The sequence below is a fragment of the Balaenoptera musculus genome, chromosome X, assembly GCF_009873245.2.
Source record: "Balaenoptera musculus isolate JJ_BM4_2016_0621 chromosome X, mBalMus1.pri.v3, whole genome shotgun sequence".
Taxonomy (NCBI): domain Eukaryota; kingdom Metazoa; phylum Chordata; class Mammalia; order Artiodactyla; family Balaenopteridae; genus Balaenoptera; species Balaenoptera musculus.
Window position 1 is genome coordinate 24,165,338 of NC_045806.1, and position 22,441 is coordinate 24,187,778.

General features: G+C 37.9%; 1 protein-coding gene across 1 annotated transcript; it reads right to left on the reverse strand.

Annotated features, from left to right (window-relative positions):
* Positions 1-5,363: 5,363 nt before the first annotated feature.
* Positions 5,364-5,728, reverse strand: LOC118889054 (UDP-N-acetylglucosamine transferase subunit ALG13 homolog). The gene has a single exon (XM_036840665.1). It carries the CDS (start codon positions 5,547-5,549, stop codon positions 5,364-5,366), a length of 186 nt encoding a protein of 61 aa, XP_036696560.1. The 5' UTR covers positions 5,550-5,728.
* Between the last annotated feature and the right edge of the window lie 16,713 nt (positions 5,729-22,441).

Here is a 22,441-nt window from a genome sequence, read left to right on the forward strand (position 1 = left end):
CAATGGCATTAAGTACATTCACATTGTTGTGGAACCATCACTACCATCCATACCAAGAAGTTTTTCCTCTTCCTCAGCTGAAACTCTATACCCGTTAAACAATAACTTCCCAATCCCCCCTACCCCTGACAATCACCACTGTAGTTTGTCTCTGAATTTGACTACACTAGGTACCTCATAAGTGCAATCGCACAATATTTGTCCTTTTGTGACTGGCATATTTCACTTAGCATGATGTCTTCAAGGCTCATCCATATTGTAATATGTATCTGAAATTCTTTCCTTTTTAAGGCTGAATGATAGTCCGTTGCATGTATATACCACATTATACTTATCCATTCATCCATCAGTGTGTACTGGGTTGCTTCTACTTTTTGGCTACTCTGAGTAATGCTGCTATGAACATGTGTGTACAAATATCTATTTGAGTTCCTTCTTTGAATTCTTTTGGGTATATATTCAGAAGTAGAATTGCTGGATCATATGGTAATTCTAAGTTTAATGTTTTTTTTAAGAACTGCTATATGGTTTTTCACAGTGGCTACATCATTTTACATTCCCAACCAGCAGTGCACAAGGGTTCTAATTTCTGTACTTCCTCATGAACACTTGTTATTTTGTTTTTGCTTTTATGATAGCCATCCTAAAGGGTGTCAAGTGATATCTAATTGTGGTTTTGATTTGCATTTCCCAAATGATTAATGATATCAAGCATCTTTTCATGTTCTTGTTGGCCATTTGTATATCTTCTTTGGAGAAAAGTCTATTCAAGTCTTTGTCCATTTTTAAATTGGATTGTTTGAATTTTTTGTTGTTGTGACACAGGCATTCTTTACATATACTGGATATCAATCTATTATCAGATATATGATTTTCAAATATTTTCTCCCATTCCTGTGGGTTTCCTTTTCACTCTGTTGATAAGAGGCCTTTGAAACACTCACGTTTTTATTTTTGTTGTAGTCCACTTTACCTATTTTTAATTTTGTTGTTTGTGTTTTTGGTGTCTTTGCTTAACATTTTATTCCCAGTGCCTATTTCATAAGAGGCACTTGATAAATATTTATTGAATCAAAGACATAGAAAGATTGATAGAGCCATAGATATGGATATAATCATCTCATTATATGCAGTAGTTATGAGCTATAAAGTCCTCATGAATATCAAGTTACTAAACACTCTTAGCATTCTCTTACAGGAAATGCAGGGTTAGGTTCTTGCAAGCCTCTGTTTATACCATTTTCATCAATTAATCAATACATAACCTTGATTTATGTGTGTTTCTGTTTAAAGACAACTTGTTTAATATATATTGTTGATTCATTAACATTGGACTTATGGCCAAGAGCATTATAACGCATGTCTGAATGATGTTTATCTAACACATATATTTTCTCCATAAGGCACATCACAGCCTTCTTGCACTTAGGAGCACTAGACGGTACTTCAGCTCTATGCATGGTGGCCATTTTCAGCAGCAAAATCACCAAGAAAAAGCACACACACACAAAAAAGGCGCTAAATACACTGTGAAAAGAACACTTGTTTATACTGTGAGAGCTGACACAGGAGGACAGAGCATCACCTTGCTTGACCTCAGCTGAGAACATGTGTGTAACGTGACTTGAATTTTTCACTACTTTTTACATGTCCCCAAATGATCACAAAAGCACTACAGTTATTGATTTTGGGCTTACAAATAAATTTTAGCAAGTGGGCAAATTTACAAATATAGAATCCATGAATAATGAAGCTCCACTATATTTATGTAGATATATCAGAAAAGACGTAGTCACAGACATATAGGTAAACATATCAACATGTTCATAAACGCAAACATAGATATATAGATATAGCCATAGCCATTCCACAGACACAGACACATACAGATACAGACTTCAATACATATACACATATATCTACTTATCAGATTGACAAAGATTGATAATATACAATATTGGAGCAAATGATTAATTAACAACCTCTTTCATACAATCTTGATTTGAATACAAATTACTACCAACATTAGAAAGGGAGTGTGGAAATAACTATCAAAAATTTAAAAGTGCATATACTTCACTGAAAAATCCGCTTTTAGAAATCTATCCTATGAAATAATTGTAGAAGTGATCAATTTTACAAGTACAAGTATCTTCAATCTGGCATTGTTTGTAATCATGAAAAATTAAAAATAATCAAAACAGCCCTTGAGGAGAACTGGTTAAATACATTATAGTCCATCAATACAATGGAATATTAGGCAGTTGTTAAAAATAACGATCTGCATGTGGCAACACAGAATGATGCTCATAATATGTGTGAAATAGAAAAAGGAAATTGCATTATAGTGTGTAAATTGTGAAGTAACCTTGTCGAATCCAAATATATATGGTTGTATATATTTCATTCAGTGTAAACATTTTATTTTATTTATGCATACAAGATAGCTGAAATGATGTTAACATTGATTGTCTCTGAGTCATGGGCTGGCTTTTTGCTCTCAGATCCCTCTCCCACATCTCTCTGTCCTTTACTGCATCACAAGGAACTACATATCTTTGTGTCCCTTTCCCTCTGGCTCCCAAATAAGTTCAAGTATTTGGAGGCAATGTTGTAAGATTAGACGGTGGAAGGAGGGGAGAAGCCAGGGTCTTTCCTCCGCTTACTGTCTGCTTTGGGCCATGTCTCCAGCAGCAACAGTAGCTCCTCTGCTCCACCTCTGAAGTCTAGTGAGGCTTTTCCTTTGTGGCTCCATTTCCCACCAGGCTGACCTATTATAGTTCCAGCTTCCACTATCCGCATCTCATCTTTAATGACAATGGCCCCTCTCTATCCTGTCAGCCTCAGTGTGGCAGCACTTTCTGCTTCTGCTAATGTCTAGATTGCCTTATGCTCCCTCTTTGGATCCTCAGTTCATCAATGACCCTCCTAAGTAAGTCCTTGTATGAAATTTCCTCTGCGTAAAATACCTAGAACAATTTCTCTTTTCTGACTGGAACCTGATTGACACAGGTAATTGGATGGGGAGGAGGGAAAATACTTTCAAATGTTGTTTGTTTGACAAAATAACACAATACCAGGGGGAAAGGGACCATTCTAAAAATTTTCTTCCAAAAAATGAAAATCTGAGGAAACTTCATGTTTTACAGAGTGATCACAGAGTAATAAAAGAAATTGTCTTTCAATGATAAACATTATACAATAAATGACTACTGTAATCCATGATCCTTCACCATCCTAAATAATAAACTTTCCTTAACATTCATTATTGTTTCAATTTAAGCTAGAAACAAATCAAACCTTATACTCTTTGGCCCTGTTTGATCTGTGGCACCACATTTTCATATGGCATGTTGTTCTGTCTCCCAATTTGGCTGATATGCTGACCTTACAGGAAAGACCTACCTAGCTATCCCTGGAGGGTCACCTCAGATTGGCCAAGATTAAAATGATGGATAATGTCCAATGTGGGTAAAGGTATGAGAATACCTGGACTTAAATACTTTATTTTGGCATCTTGCAAGATTTTCCTTAGTTATCACTACACTATAGATTCTTGAAGAGCAAGGATTATTTCTTGTTTTTCTGTAAACTCAGTTTATAGCACACTATCTTGGACTTAACTAGGTGTTCAAAAAGATATTGTCTTGGTGTGCCCTGAATTTCACTAAGATACCATTCCACTCTTGACCAGGAAAGGGATCACATTTCTCCTCTGCTACCTCTAGGGCTTAAATAAACACCATCAAAATTAATGGACTAGAATGGGGATACTCCATCCTCAGTCTCAGACACTCTTCATCACATCCTGAAATATTGAAATATCACTAGATTTCCAGGCTCAGATTATATTCTACCTGTGTTCATGAAATATTGCTGATTATCTTGCCCAAAACTGATCTATCTTCAGTCTAAATTATTTTTACAGAACTTATCATTATCTACTTTAGATAATTTATATACTTCTTCTCTTCCTTACTGAATTATAGGATTATTCCCAACGCTTAATAAAGACAGGAATCAGGTCTAATATATTACGAGACCTCCCAAGTACAAGCACACTATTTGCTAATATAATTTATTTGTTAGATGGAAAAATGAATGAATGAATGAACAAAAGAGGCGTAGATTAGTCCAGACAAAAGGAGTCCAAAGCCTGAAAGATAAGATCTGTTATGTTTAATTTAAACCTATGCAACATTTTTTTTTACCATTAGTAAGAATTTATTTTAATATTAGCCTAAGTAAAACACAATCAGGAAAGTAAATCTACAGAAACATTATATAATGCATCCCAAGTAAAATGTTTAGAATATTCAACATTTTGGGATAATATAATCGAAAATAAATCTTTATAGTGAATGCTCTATTTTTATGGATGAATTATATCTAAACTTTCTACCAGAAAACTATCAATACTTATGGATAATCTAGTTTATTTTATAGGTCTTGAGACCACTTACCATAATCAGAATTTCATAAAGTATCTATTTTGAGTTACGTGAATTTTAAAACCATATATTTAGGCCATTATACACATCAGATCAATTACTCATTTGTAAAACTAATTTTATAAGGGCATAAATTCCTCTATGATGCTACAGTAAATGTTTCAATAATACTGTGAGAGGGGGGTCCTTAAAAAATAACAGCAAGTCCTATTGGCACAAGTGCTTTTGAATTTACTCTTCCCAAACCAGTAAAGCTTTGACATTGGGCAAGATTATTTTTGTCACTTTCTATTTATATTTTATAGGAAAACAGTGAACACAACCACTCCACTCTACTACTATCATCTTCAGGATAATAGTAGTTTCTCAAAGTACAATAGATCACCTGACTTGATAGTTAATCTTTTTAAGGTAATTACTGAGCTTTTTATTTCACAGAACACAATCCATCATTTTTGTTGGTCTTTTTTTTAAAATTTGGTTCCTTGGATTATGAAGCTAAAGATTCTGACTCAAATTTTTTTTTACAAGTTTGTTACTGTTTCGTTTTTTACTCTAATATCAAATTAACTACATTTGAGGTTTTTGTCAAAGTTTTCATATTTAATTCATTTTTTTTCATGATTCCAAATCCATTTGGGTTCTAGGATAAAACGCGTGAATGCTCCCTACATATTTCTTTTACTAAAATATGAAGAGTAGGGGAAAATCTAATAAATTTGTGAAATTGCATTTAGAATTTGGACCCAAATGCTAACATTCACACCATAAAATTTTCTATACATTCTACAGATGTAGGAGGCTTATTAATTCATATTATTCTACAAATATTTACTCTATATTTAATTTGATTTAACCACATTCCATAAGTTGAATTTGAGGGGTGTTTTTAAAGTGTGGAGAGTTTAGTGTTTATTTTTGTAATCCAACAACTTTATCCAAAAATGCAGAAAATTTTTCGGGCTGGCCGGGAGGAAAACATTTCAGTGTTGAAAAGTCCATTGACTGTAACAGCCCAGGAAGCGTGCCGCAGGTACAGTAGAAGAGATGCCCGTCTTTGTGTAACTGCTTTGCCAATTCCAGCTGATGATTGTTCATCAACTTTTCATTTATAACCACTGTGAGTGGCTTTCTTTTTTCCAGACTCTCCAAACAGCTTCCTGCACCTGCGTGACTAATAACAAGATCTGCTTTCTGAAGGTCTTCTTTCAATGAATCCTTGTATCTGTAAACATCCAGAGTAAGTGACTCCGTACTGAATGGTTCAGGTACCACCTTTCCTCTACCTATTTGTAGGACAAGTCAGTTGTAACGGAGGCTCTAGATTATCACGTCGTGAAAGAAATGGCCCAGCAACAACTAGGAGACCACGCAAAGACTCTGCAAAAGGTGTCGCAAACTAGGGAGGGAGAGCAAGGAACAGGGTCGTCGTGGCCCACAGCTGGGGCTGCGCGAGCCACGAGCCCTGAGAAGGCGCGCTCGGGGGACGCCGGCCGCGAGGGTGCCTGAGGCGGAGGTAAGGCACGGCGGCCTCGGCCCGAGCGCCGGGGCAGGGCTGGGGCAGGGCGCCCAGCAGGACCGGCCGGCTCGGGCTGGGCAGAGCCCGACGGAGCGTGTCGACCGCGCGGCCCCGAGCGGGCCTGAGGAGGGGCCAGCGAGGCGGGCCCGGGACCGGGAGTATGCAACATTTTTTAATCGGTAAAATATTTAATCATTTTGGTAGCATGTTTTTTTCATAATTGCATGAACTTTCACATCTTTATAATGCTGTTAACTTTTTGAAAATATTTTTAGTATCATTATGAAAATGTCACAAAGTGAAAATTGTTATTGCCTCCCACACCTATAATTTCTAAACACGGTTAAAATTACAATAACAGGATTTTCACTGATTTTGGATTATAGTCTGTAACAAAACATAATTTCTATAATAAATGCATTTTATATCTGGAGTTGAATATTTCACAAGCATTCCTCTGTGATTTTATAGCAATGATGAAAATTTTAATATTTTTTTTGTCATTTAGAAACCCTCTGTCTGATTAACCATAAATCAACATGGGTCATTAGCCTGGAAATAAGGAGTACATCACGGATATCACTTACCTAATTCTAACCTGGTATTTCATAAGATTCTCATGTTATTGTTAGAGGCAAGATGAAGGAACGTGGGCTGGATGAAAATACAGTTAAGCTGAATTTATAGTTGTTGAACAACCAGATCCAAGAGGTATCAATTCCTGGATTAGTCACCATGGAGAGAGATCTCTGGTGGTCTGTCCAGTGAACTCTGTTTTATCAGTGGGCTTGATGAATATATTGACAGAATGCATATTGGTTTACAGATTACGCAAAGTCCAATATATGTAAAGACCAAAATAGGTTTTCAAATATTTTGATATGCTTGAAAAATAATTACAAACCAAAATGACAAAATTTTAACTGTACATAGGGGAAAACACATCTTAACATTTAGGTTAAGGAGTTGCCATTGCTTTAACTGCAATGTAAGGTCATGTGGAAGGGCCTCCGGCAGAACTATATCCAAATACCTCTTTTTCCACATGCTACTGCCTTTGTGAACTTGTGAACTTAGGGAAGTGCTTAACTCTCTAAACTATCTATACAATAGGGAAAACAATTCCTGGTTGGCAAGGTTTTTAGAATAGAATTAGTAGTGTGCATGGTATGTAGTAAGCATTCACTGATGGTACTATAATTATTACTGTAATGCCAAAAATAAATCTAAACAAAACCAAAGGTAGTTAGACCCCAGTTCAATGGAGGTGATATATGCTGGCCTGAACACATCTGGAAAACTTTGCCCCATGCTAGACACTACACTTCAGAAGGAATCCTGGAGAAGATACAGGGAAAATCTAGACAAATCCATTTACATAAAGAACTTTAGAGGAAACTGGATATTTTTGCCTTGAGAGGAAAACCTAAAGAGATATGATAGCTGTCTCCAAATATTTTGAAGTACTATGTTGTGGAGGAAGTAGTATTTTTAGTCAGTGTTATTCCAAGAGGCAGAAGAAAGACCAATACTTGGAAGCTTTAGGAAACTTAATTTTGTTACGATCTGAGGACCTTCTCAACGATCACATCTGCTCACCAATGCAGCAGACTGCTTCAACACACACCATGCTCCCCTTCTTTTAAATATCAGGGAACTTATAAATAAAATTCACTGTACAGCTGGGAAGGCATTTTTAGATATGTTATATTACTTAAAACCTCTCATTAACCCTGTAAGTCATGTATTATCATTCTTTTCCCCATTTTTCAGATGATAGACTATGTTTGACTTGCCCCAAATCACACTGATAATAAGCGTCAGGTCCATATTCTCAGAGTCCAAAATCTGTGCTTATTTCAGAATATAAATGTAACTGAGGGATTCATAAGCTGGATGTGAATCTGTTAAAGAAGACATCTACAGCCTTAAGACTCATGAATTAATAATAATCAATATATTTAAGGTTTCAGGCCACATCCAGTCTGATTCCACTCTTGTCTACAAGCAGTTCTCCCTTTATGTATACTATGTGTAGGGTAGAACATTCATTATTTCCTTTGATTTGTACAGCAGCCCTGTGAGGCAATAGGGCAGGTATTATTCATGTTTTATGTATACAGAAACCAAAATTGTGAGAAGCTAAATGATTTAACCAAAGTCACAGAGCTCAATAATGACAAAGAGGGAGAAACCAGAACTTCTGACTCTGTACATACTGCGCTTTCCATTACAATAGTCACCATAAAATTAATTAAAGATTCAAGACTTCTACAAAGGACTAGGATGTGTGGGTACAGATAATTGTTGCAAAAAACTAATGAGTAACCAATGCCCTCACCTAAAATTATTTTTGTCAATAAATTCTTTATATACAATATACTTGACAAAATTCCAAATTTATAGAACTGCGAGGTAGTTTTTCAATTAAGTAGAAAGCTATATAAATGTCTCTTTAAATTTTATTAGATGACACAATTTATCTTATTAACATATTCAGTATTTCACAACTCTTAGTCAGGAAATGCTTCCTAATTTATGGCCCCAATTCCTCCTGCTCCAGTTTCCATCACATTCCCTCATGGCCTGTCCTCTGTGGAAAAAGAAACAAACAAAAAAGCTTCTTGTACATTTCCTTTCATCTCTATAATCATCACTAAATTATTGAAATAAGGCTTCACTATGTTAAATCTTGCTTTCATATTCTGACATTGTCACCTATTGTGCTTAGATCTCTCTTTATAAAAATAGTACCTTTACTTACTCCATTCTTGCATTACCTAAAAGACAAGGTCATTTGGACCAAATTTTTAATTACTTATATACTTTCTTTTCTCAAGAATATCACAAAATAGTAATCATGTTGAAATAACTTCAGCTTCCCTGTATGATTGTGAATATTTGAGTAAGGGGTAGAGATTTTTAGAGTTTAGGTAAGAACCTTTGTTACAACTGAAAGCTACAGAGTTGCCCTTTACTTCCTAGAGTCTCAACTCAAGATGCCCCAAAAAACCAAACAGTTAAGAACTATATTCCATTATTATGATTGTGTAACAAATCACCCCAGAGCATGGTGGGATAAAACAACCATATATTATGCTTAAAATTGTATGGGTCAGGAATTTGGATAGAGAACAAGAGGGAGAGCTTGTCTTTGCTCTACAATGTGGAGCTGGAAGACCCAAAATTTGGGGGCTGGTATCATCTGAAGGCTCATTACTCAAAGATCTGGTGTTGATGCTGTTGGTTGGGAGCCTCAGTTATTCTCCATTTGGGCTCTCCAAGTGGTCTCTCCATCCACATGGCTAGTCTGTGCTTTCTTACATCATGGAGGCTGAGAACCAAAGATAAACTTCCCAAGAGTGAGAGAGAGCCAGTATAAGCTGTAATATTTTCTGACCCAGCCTTGGAAGTCCCACAGTATTACTTTTACCATATTCTATTGGTTGGAGCAGTTACCAACCCCAGATTTGTGGGGAAGGAATATTTATGTTTCCACCTCTTCAGGTGGAATGTTGGTCACATTGTTAGCAGAGCATATGGAAAGTATGTATATAGACATGCAGCCATATATGGAAAGTATCATCTGCCGCTGTGAACCCTCTGGCCATAACATTCTACATCCCACCCACATGCAATATACATTCATATCTTGCCAAAAGATGTCCCATGACAGTATCAGAGCCAAGCTCAAGGTCCAGAATCTCATTATCTAGATCAGGTTCAGGTATAGATGAGACTCTTCAGGTATGGTTCCTTAAGTACAGGTATGGTTCCTTAAGTACAGATCCTCTAGTACTGTTTCTCTCAGTTTGAGGACCTATAAACCAAAACCAATTTACCTGCCCCCCATACACCCAATATGCAATGGGTGGACAAGTTGAGGATAGTCACTATAGACCCTTCAGTTCAAAAACAGGAGAAGTTGGAGGCACACTGGAGTCACAGGTCCATAGCAATTCTGAAATCCAGCCAAGCACATGTTGCTAGTTCCTCAGGTCTCAGTCCTACTGCCCGGGATATGGTTCTTGGCTCTGCCTTCTAAGTTCTTGGTTCCACCCCCTGAGTCATTCTTCCTTTTCTATGTAAAAATGTACCCTGTGTTTGCAGCTTGGTAGTTTTTGCAGCTTGTTTCCTACCTGCAGATATTTGGAGATCCAATAGTCTTCTTTTCATTTAGTACTTTCTCTGTCCCTTTCAGTACAAAGTGATATAATTTTTTTTAAAAAAACTGTACATTTCCTGTGAATCAATTTACGATCTTCCCAACAAAACCATACTCATAAATCTCTTCAAGATAAGCCCTCTCTACATTGGAGAGGAACAATGCCCTAAAGATTTTTAGACTCTTAGTCCTATTGTTTGACAGAGAGATAGAATGGTCCTCCAAGACACCACCTCCTTAGATCTTTCTGAGCTCGTAACAAAGTGTCTTATAGTCTCCTCTTGCATATACTCTGCTCTGAAACCTTTTCTTAATTTGAGAATATTGGAGTGAGAAACTTTTTTTCAAACTTAATAATTACTGCTCTTTTATAGTTATATTTAATAGTACTTCCTTTGTAGTTTATCTCTTATATTTTACTATAAGCATCAAAAGGAAGCCAAGTGGCACCTTCAACATTCTGTCTGGAAATCTCTTTAGCTAGATCATCCAACTCATTAGCTGCATTTTTGACTTTCCATGTTACCATAGGTGATGGCGCAAAGTTTTCCACCACCGTATAACAAGGAATAACAAGGATCATCGTTAGAAGAAAGAAACCTCTTTCCTCTAATTTCTAGCAACATTTTCCTCACCGTCCCTTAAGTTCTCACTGGCAGCCTCCCTTAGGGCCTTAACAATCTCTTCAAAGCTCTTCCAACTTCTGCCTGTCTTCTTATTCCAAATCCACTGCCACATTTTAGGTTTTTGTTATATCGGCACCCCACTTCCAGGTACCAAACCCTGTTGCAATTATTTAATGGTAGAATACAAATTATTCCAAAACTTAGTGGTATAAAACGATCACTGATTATGCCACAGTTTCTGTAGATAAAGAATTTGTTCAGGGCTCTAACAGGCATTTCTTTCACGGGGTTTCTCAGGCAGCTGCAGTTAGATACTGGCTAGGGTTGCTGTCACCTGAAGGTTCAGCCAAAACTGGAAGGCCCGCTTCTAAGATGGCTCACTCACTCCCATGGCTGGCAGTTCGGAAGGAGGCCCCAGTTCTTCTCCACACGCCTCTCCATGGGCCTCCTTGGGTGTTATCACAGTATGGCAGCTGGCTTTCCCCAGAGCAAGGGGTCCAAGAGGCCAAATCAGAAGCTGCAATGTCTTTTATTACCTAACCTTGAAACCAGCATCATTATTTCCATTATTGTCCTGATTCAGTGTGGGAGGAGACTACATAAGGGCCTGAATACCAGGAGGTACGGATCACTGGAGATCCTCTTGGAGGTTGGCTACCACGAATCAAAAGTGATAAATAAACATTAAATGTGATCCTCTGCACCCTCTAACATACTAAGACATATCTTTGGATTATTTGCATCAATCAATAGGCTGTCTCCCTCCCGACTCCACTTCCCTTGGGCCCTCTTTACTGACTCACATTTCCCTGTCTTCTCAAATCTGCTCTAACATCTGATCTTACAGCTAATATTAATGTGTAGCCAGAATTGAGAATCATTGTTCTAAAGCAGTGCTTCTCATAATGACTCAAGTGTCTCGTGAAATTGTAGATTCTGATTCAGTAGATCTGGGATATGGCTAAAATTCTACATTTCTAAAAACCTCCAAGTTGATGTGGATGTTGCTTGTCACAGACCACATTTTTGTGTTGCAAGACATTAGATTTGTTGTTCACCACCTTTGTTGCATCTTTGAATCACCTTGGGGGTTTTAAAAAACACTGATGTCTTGGAGTCCCATCTCCAGATCTCCAGAGATCCTGATTTAACTGCTCTGCAGTTAAGGCCAGGCATCAGGATTTCTTAAATCTTCCCATGTGATTGTAGTATGGAAGCAAGGTTGAAAATCACTACTCCAGTCTAAAATTAGGTCAGGCATTTGAGGAGAAGCAGAAGAATACTGGTTAATAAGAGTCCCCAGAAACCAAGAACTGATTATGGTGGTATGTCCTAAAAGGGGAAAAACCTCCACCCAGGAAGACTCAGGTCCCCTGAGATGAGTTCTGTTCATGTTCCCAGAGAAACAATAGAGCTGAGTCATTGGAATATACTGGCTCTTCCTCCAGTCAGCATCCATTGACGACTTTGCCTGGTCAGTATTCTATACCGTGCCAGAGGGCTTCAAGACTGCTTTCATTCTAAGGCTTTGCCTGGTCCCTCTCTAATCACCCTGAGTGGAAACACCCTCCCATACTACAAATAAGGTCTGAGAATATCTGAGATCAAGAGAAAGGTATAAGACCTAGAATATTTTCTGCAATGGAAAGGGTCAAACTTAACAAGAACAAGATTTCCTGGAGGCCTGAACCAAGATGGCAGAGTAGAAGGACGTGCTCTCACTCCCTCTTGTGAGAACACCAGAATCACAACTAGCTGCTGGACAATCATCAACAGGAAGACACTGGAACTCACCAAAAAAGATACCCCACATCCAAAGACAAAGGAGAAGCCACAATGAGAGGGTAGGAGGGGCACAGTCACAGCAAAATCAAATCCCATAACTGCTGGGTGGGTGACTCACAGACTGGAGAACACTTATACCACAGAAGCCCACCCACTGGAGTGAAGGTTCTGAGCCCCACATCAGGCTTCCCAACCTGGGGGTCCAGCAATGGGAGGAGGAATTCCTAGAGAATCAGACTTTGAAGGCTAGCAGGACTTGACTGCAGGACTCCGACAGGACTTGGGGAGAAAGAGACTCCACTCTTGGAGAACACACACAAAGTAGTGTGCACATCGGGACCCAGAGGAAGGAGCAGTGACCCCATAGGAGACTGAACCAGACCTACCTGCTGGTGTTGGAGGGTCTCCTGCAGAGGTGGAGGGTGGCTGTGGCTCACCGTGGGGACAAGGACACTGGCAGCAGAAGTTCTGGGAAGTACTCCTTGGTGTGAGCCCACCCAGAGTCTGACATTAGCCCCACAAAAGAGCCCAGGTAGGCTCCAGTGTTGGGTTGCCTCAGGCCAAACAACCAACAGGGAGGGAACCCAGCCCCACCCATTAGCAGTCAAGCAGATTAAAGTTTTACTGAGCTCTGCCCACCAGAGCAACACCCAGCTCTAATCACCACCAGTCCCTCCCATCAGGAAACCTGCACAAGCCACTTAGATAGCCTCATCCACCAGAGGGCAGACAGCAGAAGCAAGAAGAACTACAATCCTGCAGCCTGTGGAACAAAAACCACATTCACAGAAAGATAGACAAGATGAAAACGCAGAGGGCTATGTACCAGATGAAGGAACAAGATAAAACCCCAGAAAAACAACTAAATGAAGTGGAGATAGGCAACCTTCCAGAAAAAGAAATCAGAATAATGATAGTGAAGATGATCCAGGACCTCGGAAAAACAATGGAGGCAAAGATCAAGAAGATGCAAGAAATGTTTAACAAAGACCTAGAAGAATTAAAGAACAAACAAATAGAGATGAACAATACAATAACTGAAATGAAAACTACACTAGAAGGAATCAATAGCAGAATAACTGAGGCAGAAGAACGGATAAGTGACCTGGAAGACAGAATGGTGGAATTCTGCTGCGGAACAGAATAAAGAAAAAAGAATGAAAAGAAATGAAGACAGCCTAAGAGACCACTGGGACAACATTAAATGCAACAACATTCGCAGTATAGGGGTCCCAGAAGGAGAAGAGAGAGAGAAAGGACCCAAGAAAATACTTGAAGAGATTATAGTCGAAAACTTCCCTAACATGGGAAAGGAAATAACCACCCAGGTCCAGGAAGCGCAGAGAGTCCCATACAGGATAAACACAAGGAGAAACACGCCGAGACACATAGTAATCAAAGTGGCAAAAATTAAAGACAAAGAAAAATTATTGAAAGCAGCAAGGGAAAAACGACAAATAACATACAGGGGAACTCCCATAAGGTTAACAGCTGATTTTTCAGCAGAAACTCTACAAGCCAGAAGGGAGTGGCATGATATACTTAAAGTGATGAAAGGGAAGAACCTACAACCAAGATTACTCTACCCCACAAGGATCTCATTCAGATTCGATGGAGAAATCAAAAGCTTTACAGACAAGCAAAAGCTAAGAGAATTCAGCACCACCAAACCAGCTATACAACAAATGCTAAAGGAACTTCTCTAAGTGGGAAACACAAGAGAAGAAAAGGACCTACAAAAACAAACCCAAAACAATTAAGAAAATGGTCAGAGGAACGTACATATCGATAATTACCTTAAACGTGTATGGATTAAATGCTCCAACCAAAAGACACAGGCTTGCTGAATGGATACTAAAACAAGACCCATATATATGCTGTCTACAAGAGACCCACTTCAGACCTAGGGACACATACAGACTGAAAGTGAGGGGATGGAAAAAGATATTCCATGCAAATGGAAATCAAAAGAAAGCTGGAGTAGCAATACTCATATCAGATAAAATAGACTTTAAAATAAAGAATGTTACAAGAGACAAGGAAGGACACTACATAATGATCAAGGGATCAATCCAAGAAGAAGATGTAACAATTATAAATATATATGCACCCAACATAGGAGCACCTCAATACATAAGGCAACTGCTAAGAGCTGTAAAAGAGGAAATCGACAGTAACACAATAATAGTGGGGGACTTTAACACCTCACTTACACCAATGGACAGATCATCCAAAATGAAAATAAATAAGGAAACAGAAGCTTTAAATGACACAATAGACCAGATAGATTTAATTGATATTTATAGGACATTCCATCCAAAAACAGCAGATTACTCTTTCTTCTCAAGTGCACATGGAACACTCTCCAGGACAGATCACATCTTGGGTCACACATCAAGCCTCAGTAAATTTAAGAAAATTGAAATCATATCAAGCATCTTTTCTGACCACAATGCTATGAGATTAGAAATGAATTACAGGGGAATAAACGTTAAAAACACAAACACATGGAGGCTAAACACTACGTTACTAAATAACCAAGAGATAACTGAAGAAATCAAAGAGGAAATCAAAAGATACCTAAAGACAAATGACAATGAAAACACGACAATCCAAAACCTATGGGATACAGCAAAAGCAGTTCTAAGAGGGAAGTTTATAGCTATACAAGCCTACCTCAAGAAACAAGAAAAATCTCAAATAAATAATCTAACCTTACACCTAAAGGAACTAGAGAAAGAAGAACAAACAAAACCCAAAGTTAGCAGAAGGAAAGAAATCATAAAGATCAGAGCAGAAATAACTGAAATAGAAACAAAGAAAACAATAGCAAAGATCAATAAAACTAAAAGCTGGGTTTTTGAGAAGATAAACAAAATTGATAAACCATTAGCCAGACTCAGCAAGAAAAAGAGGGAGAGGACTCAAATTAATAAAATTAGAAATGAAAAAGGAGAAGTTACAACAGACACCACAGAAATACAAAGCATCCTAAGAGACTACTACAGGCAACTGTATGCCAATAAAATGGACCACCTGGAAGAAATGGACAAATTCTTAGAAAGGTATAACCTTCCAAGACTGAACCAGGAAGAAATAGAAAATATGAATAGACCAATCATGAGTAATGAAATTGAAACTGTGATTAAAAATCTTCCAACAAACAAAAGTCCAGGACCAGATGGCTTCACAGGTGAATTCTATCAAACATTTAGAGAAGAGCTAACACCCATCCTTCTCAAACTCTTCCAAAAAATTGCAGAGGAAGGAACACTCCCAAGCTCATTCTATGAGGCCACCATCACCCCGATACCAAAACCAGACAAAGATACTACAAAAAAAGAAAATTACAGACCAATATCACTGATGAATATAGATGCAGAAATCCTGAACAAAATACTAGCAAACAGAATCCAACAACACATTAAAAGGATCATACACCATGATCAAGTGGGATTTATCCCACAGATGCAAGGATTCTTCAGTATATGCAAATCAATCAATGAGATACACCATATTAACAAATGGAAGAATAAAAACCATATGATCATCTCAATAGATGCAGAAAAAGCTTTTGACAAAATTCAACACCCATTTATGATAAAAACTCTCCAGAAAGTGGGCATAGAGGGAACCTACTTGCACATAATAAAGGCCATATATGACAAACCCACAGCAAACATCATTCTCAATGGTGAAAAACTGAAAGCATTTCCTCTAAGATCAGGAACAAGACAAGGATGTCCACTCTCACCACTATTATTCAACATAGTTTTGGAAGTCCTAGCCTCAGCAATCAGAGAAGAAAAAGAAATAAAAGGAATCCAAATCGGAAAAGAAGAAGTAAAACTGTCACTGTTTGCAGATGACATGACACTATATATAGAGAATCCTAAAGATGCCACCAGAAAACTACTAGGGCTAATCAATGAATTTGGTAAAATTGCAGGATACAAAATTAATGCACAGAAATCTCTTGCATTCCTATACACTAATGATGAAAAATCTGAAAGAGAAATTAAGGAAAGACTCCCATTTACCATTGCAACAAAAAGAATAAAATACCTAGGAATAAACCTACCTAGGGAGAAAAAAGACCTGTATGCAGAAAACTATAAGACACTGATGAAAGAAATTAAAGAGGATACCAACAGATGGAGAGATATACCATGTCCTTGGATTGGAAGAATCAATATTGTGAAAATGACTATACTACCCAAAGCAATCTACAGATTCAATGCAATCCCTATCAAATTACCAATGGCATTTTTTACAGAACTAGAACAAAAAATCTTAAAATTTGTATGGAGACACAAAAGACCCCGAATAGCCAAAGCAGTCTTGAGGGAAAAAAACGGAGCTGGAGGAATCAGATTCCCTGACTTTAGACTATACTACAAAGCTACAGTAATCAAGATAATATGGTACTGGCACAAAAACAGAAACATAGATCAATGGAACAAGATAGAAAGCCCAGAGATAAACCCACACACCTATGGTCAACTAATCTATGACAAAGGAGGCAAGGATATAAAATGGAGAAAAGACAGTCTCTTCTATAAGTGGTGCTGGGAAAACTGGACAGCTACATGTAAAAGAATCAAATTAGAACACTCCCTAACACCATACACAAAAATAAACTCAAAATGGATTAGAGACCTAAATGTAAGACTGGACACTATAAAACTCTTAGAGGAAAACATAGGCAGAACACTCTATGACATAAATCACAGCAAGATCTTTTTTGATCCACCTCCTAGAGTAATGGAAATAAAAACAAAAATAAACAAATGGAACCTAATGAAACTTAAAAGCTTTTGCACAGCAAAGGAAACCATAAAGAAGACGAAAACACAACCCTCAGAATGGGAGAAAATATTTGCAAACGAATCAACCGACAAAGGGTTAATCTCCAAAATATATAAACAGCTCATGCAGCTCAACATTAAAAAAAAACAAACAACCCAATCCAAAAATAGGCAGAAGGCCTAAATAGACATTTCTCCAAAGAAGACATACAGATGGCCAAGAAGCACATGAAAAGCTGCTCAACATCACTAATTATTAGAGAAATGCAAATCAAAACTACAATGAGGTATCACCTCACACCAGTTAGAATGGGCTTCATTAGAGAATCTACAAACAACAAATGCTGCAGAGGGTGTGGAGAAAAGGGAACCCTCTTGCACTCTTGGTGGGAATGTAAATTGATACAGCCACTATGGAGAAGAGTATGGAGGTTCCTTAAAAAACTAAAAATAGGGCTTCCCCGGTGGCGCAGTGGTTGAGAATCCGCCTGCCAATGCAGGGGACACGGGTTCGAGCCCTGGTTCTGGGAAGATCCCACATGCTGCGGAGCAACTAGGCCCGTGAGCCACAACTGCTGAGCCTGCGCGTCTGGAGCCTGTGCTCCGCAACAAGAGAGGCCATGATAGAGGCCGGCGCACCGCGATGAAGAGTGGCCCCCGCTTGCCCCAACTGGAGAAAGCCCTCGCACAGAAACAAAGACCCAACACAGCCAAAAATAAATAATAAATAAATAATAAATAAATTAAAAAAAAAAACTAAACTAAAAATAGAATTACCATATGATCCAGCAATCCCACTACTGCGAATATACCCAGAGAAAACCACAATTCAAAAAAGACACATGCACCCCAATGTTCATTGCAGCACTATTTACAATAGCCAGGTCATAGAAGCAACCTAAATGCCCATCGACAGACAAATGGATAAAGATGTGGTACATATATACAATGGAATATTACTCAGCCATAAAAAGGAACGAAATTGGGTCATTTGTAGAGACGTGGATGGACCTAGAGACTGTCATACAGAGTGAAGTAAGTCAGAAAGAGAAAAACAAATATCATATATTAACGCATATATGTGGAACCTAGAAAAATGGTACAGATGAACCAGTTTGCAGGGCAGAAATTGAGACACAGATGTAGAGAACAAACGTATGGACACCAAGGGGGGAAAGCCACGGGGAGGGGGTGGTGGTGGTGTGATGAATTGGGTGACTGGGATTGACATGTATATACTGATGTGTATAAAATTGATGACTAATAAGAACCTGCTGTATAAAAAAAAATGTGATCAAAGGTATTCTATTGGAAAGAAGCAAAAATAGACCATATTTACTGTCTAAATTATATAATACTTTAGTGATATTTAGCATCTATTGCAGATGTATTTATTATTGCAGATTGTATTTGCTTTATCAATGTCTTTGCTTTGGTAATCAAAATAAAATAAAATAAAATAAAATCTGGAAAAAAAAAAGAAAAAAGATTTCCTGAACTGGTTACTTGCTATGTACTGGTACCATCCTATGCTAATTTTTTATATGCATTATCTCATTTATTTCTCACCAAAATACTGTAAGATGTGGGTTATCCCATTTTACTGATAAGGAAATTGAAATTCAGGTAGGTTACTAACAGGGCCAAATTGCCTGGCTCCAAAGTGGTAAAATCGTTATTTCTGTTTGATTTGAGAATCTAGTTTCTTAACTTCTGTTATAATGTGTCTTCCTATTATTTAAGTAAATATTTGTTTGGTAGCTCTAAGTATAGATAGATGAATTTTATATTCAACATGAAAACTACACAAACTTGACTAATAGGATGTAATGTTGATTCATAGAAAAATGTCTAAGACAATTTTCCAGGTTCTATCTTGAGAATTGTATAGATGGTGGCTTTTGTTAAATGAAGTTTAAGTTGAAGAAAAGGTTCAAGCTGGGAAGAGAAGGATTTTCATCTCTTACACCTTGAGTTTGAGGTGCTAACTTGTCATATGCAGTGGAAGATATCTACCAGTCAATAGCATACTTAGCCCCAGATCTCAGAAGTAAAATAAATGGGAGTTACTGGCTTATATACTGTGGTCGAAAATAAGACATGGATGAATATCCTGGAGACACTACCTGGCCCGAAAAACTAAGTGGTCCTCAGACAGAATGCAAACCAGGTCTTCCAAACTTAAAGGCAAGCAGGAGAAGAGGAATCAGCCAATTGACAGACACCATAATTCAAAGAAAAAACAGGGTGTGGTGACATGGGAGCAGAAAGAGTATACATGTGTTTGAAAATGGAGTGAACTCTGCTGATGACTGTACCGTATCCAAGTAAGGTAAAGGATGGAGAGGGTTTGCCTTTTGAGAAGGAGGTTTCAGTTTAAATGTGGGGGACACAAATATTATAAGCACTCCAGAAAGTTATAGCTGGGCCCCTTGCGATATGTCCCCCAGATTTGAGCTAGGGATTATTAATACCCATATTACAGAGCATGAAACATGCACAGTGATGAAGTGCTTGACACACATTCATACATCTAGGACATAGCAAAGTCTGGATATGAACTCAGATCTGTCTGGTTCTAAGACACTTGCTGCTTTTTGTAGGGGTTATTTTTCTGAGATAAAATTCACATAACACAAAAGTCCCCATTTAAACTATTTTCATGTGTACTATTTAGTGGGTTTTAGTATACTCACAATGTCGGGCAACCATCACCACTAACTCCAGAACATTTTCATCACCGGAGAGAAACCCTGCACTTGTTAAGTAATTACTCCCCTTATATCTTCACCCAGCCACTGCAAGCACTAATCTATTTTCTGTCTCTATGGGTTTGCCTATTCTGGGTATTTTATATAAATTGTGTCATACAATATGTGACCTTTTATGTCTGGCTTCTTTCATGTAACATCACATTTTCCAGGTTCATCTATGTTGCAGCATGTGTCAGTACTTCGTTCCTTTTTATGGCTGAACAATATTCCATTGTATGGATATATCATATTTTGTTTATCCATTCATTAATTGAGGGACATTGGGTTGTTTCTGCTTTTAGCTACTGTGAATATGCTGCTATGAACATTCGTGTACACAGTTCTGTGTGAACATTTGTTTTCAATCCCCTTGGGTATATACCTAGAAGTTGAATTCCTGGGTCATATGGTGCTAGTTCTATGTTTACTTTCTGAGAAACTGCGAGAATGTTTTCCAAAGTGGCTGCACTATTGCATCCCACCAGCAATAAATGAGAAATTCCATTTCTCCACATCCTCGCCAACACCTATTTTCCATTGTTAAGGCTATAGTCATCCTAGTGGGTGTGAAGTGGTATTTCATTATGTTTTTTGTTTGCATTTCCCTAATGACTAACAATGTTGAGCATCTTTTCAGGTGCTTATTGGCCATTTGTATATGTGCTTGGAGAAATGTCTACTCAAACCCTATGTCCGTTTGAAGTACGCTGATATTTTTAAAAACCACATTCTTGCTTTCTGGCACAATGAAATGTCCCAGTTTCACTTTATACTTCACCTCCCCCAGAGTGAGAATCAATAATTTTTCCAAGTTGCCTTAGTTCCTTTTTGGAGGAAAAGTTATTCAGAAATAACAAGGCATGTTCAATATTACTAGAATGGCGTTGCTTCTAAACCTCTTCAATGAGCAGAGTTACAAAATCTGTTAAACCATTGTTCAGTCTGATACCTTCTATTCAAATGTAATAACACAGGTTTTTCCTCCCTTTCCTCTACTTCATATTTGTATCATTCTTTTTGCCACAATGATAACCCTGGTTCCCAATAACTTCTATATGTTTACTCACTTGCTCTGTCCTAAAATATATACAAAATAGTTGCAGATTTACTATACTAATTCCATTATTAATAATAAACATATTGGGCTTCCCTGGTGGCACAGTGGTTGGGAGTCTGCCTGCCAGTGCAGGGGACACGGGTTCGAGCCCTGGTCCGGGAGGATCCCACATGCCGCAGAGCGGCTGGGCCCGTGAGCCACAACTACGGAGCCTGCGCATCTGGAGCCTGTGCTCCGCAGCAAGAGAGGCCGCGATAGTGGGAGGCCCGCGCACTGCGATGAAGAGTGGCCCCCACTTGCCACAGCTGGAGAAAGCCCTCGCACAGAAACGAAGACCCAACACAGCCATAAATAAATAAATAAATAAAATTTAAAAGAATAAGGCTTTAAAAAAAAAAAAAGAGGAATAATAAACATATTAAGTTCAAGAATATAGAGCACTGAGTTTGTACAATTAGACTCCTTAATCAAAAGTTACTTCAAATAATTATTTTTTCCCAGTGTGGTTGTGCTATCAATTTTACATAGATATATTCTTATTTTTTAGTTTGGATTCAAATTTAGTGTTCATCTCTTTATAGTCCTTTTAAATTTTTTAATTTCACTTTTTGTATTGAGGTTTTTTTAATTTTAAAAATAGGCTCTCCAACAATATTGACAATGACCAAAACAGGAAATCAAAAAATGATGAAAAACATCTCCGCAGTTTAGACTGGGTAACATAAGAGGTGTCATGCACCATTCAGGAAACATAAAATGCCACATTCACTTGGTGGGTTGGTATGTCCTACTTAAAATTACAGGAACCTTGAGTTGTAAACCTGCCAGTTAGTAAATTTTAAGGTTTACATATACTGTTTTCAAAAATATATATGTGTATATACATATACATATTTGTATATATAAAAATCTCACTATTTATGCTGCTTATTGGAATCACCTCTGGGGTTTTAAAAAACACTGATGTCTTGGAGTTCCATTTTCAAATATCCCAGTGTAATTGTTCTGCAGTAAATCCCAGGCATCAGGACTTCTTAAATCTCCCCAGGTGACTGTAGTTATGGAAGCAAGGTTGAAAATCACTGCTTTAGTCTAAAATTAGGTCAGGAATTTGAGGAGCACTCCTAGTTAATAAGAGTCCCCAGAAACCAGGAGCTTAGTGTGGTGACATGCCCTAAAAAGGTCACAATCTCTGCCCAGGAAGACTCAGGTCCCTTGAGATGAGTTCTGTTCATGTCCCCAGGGAAACAGTAAAGCTAAGTCATTAGAATATACTA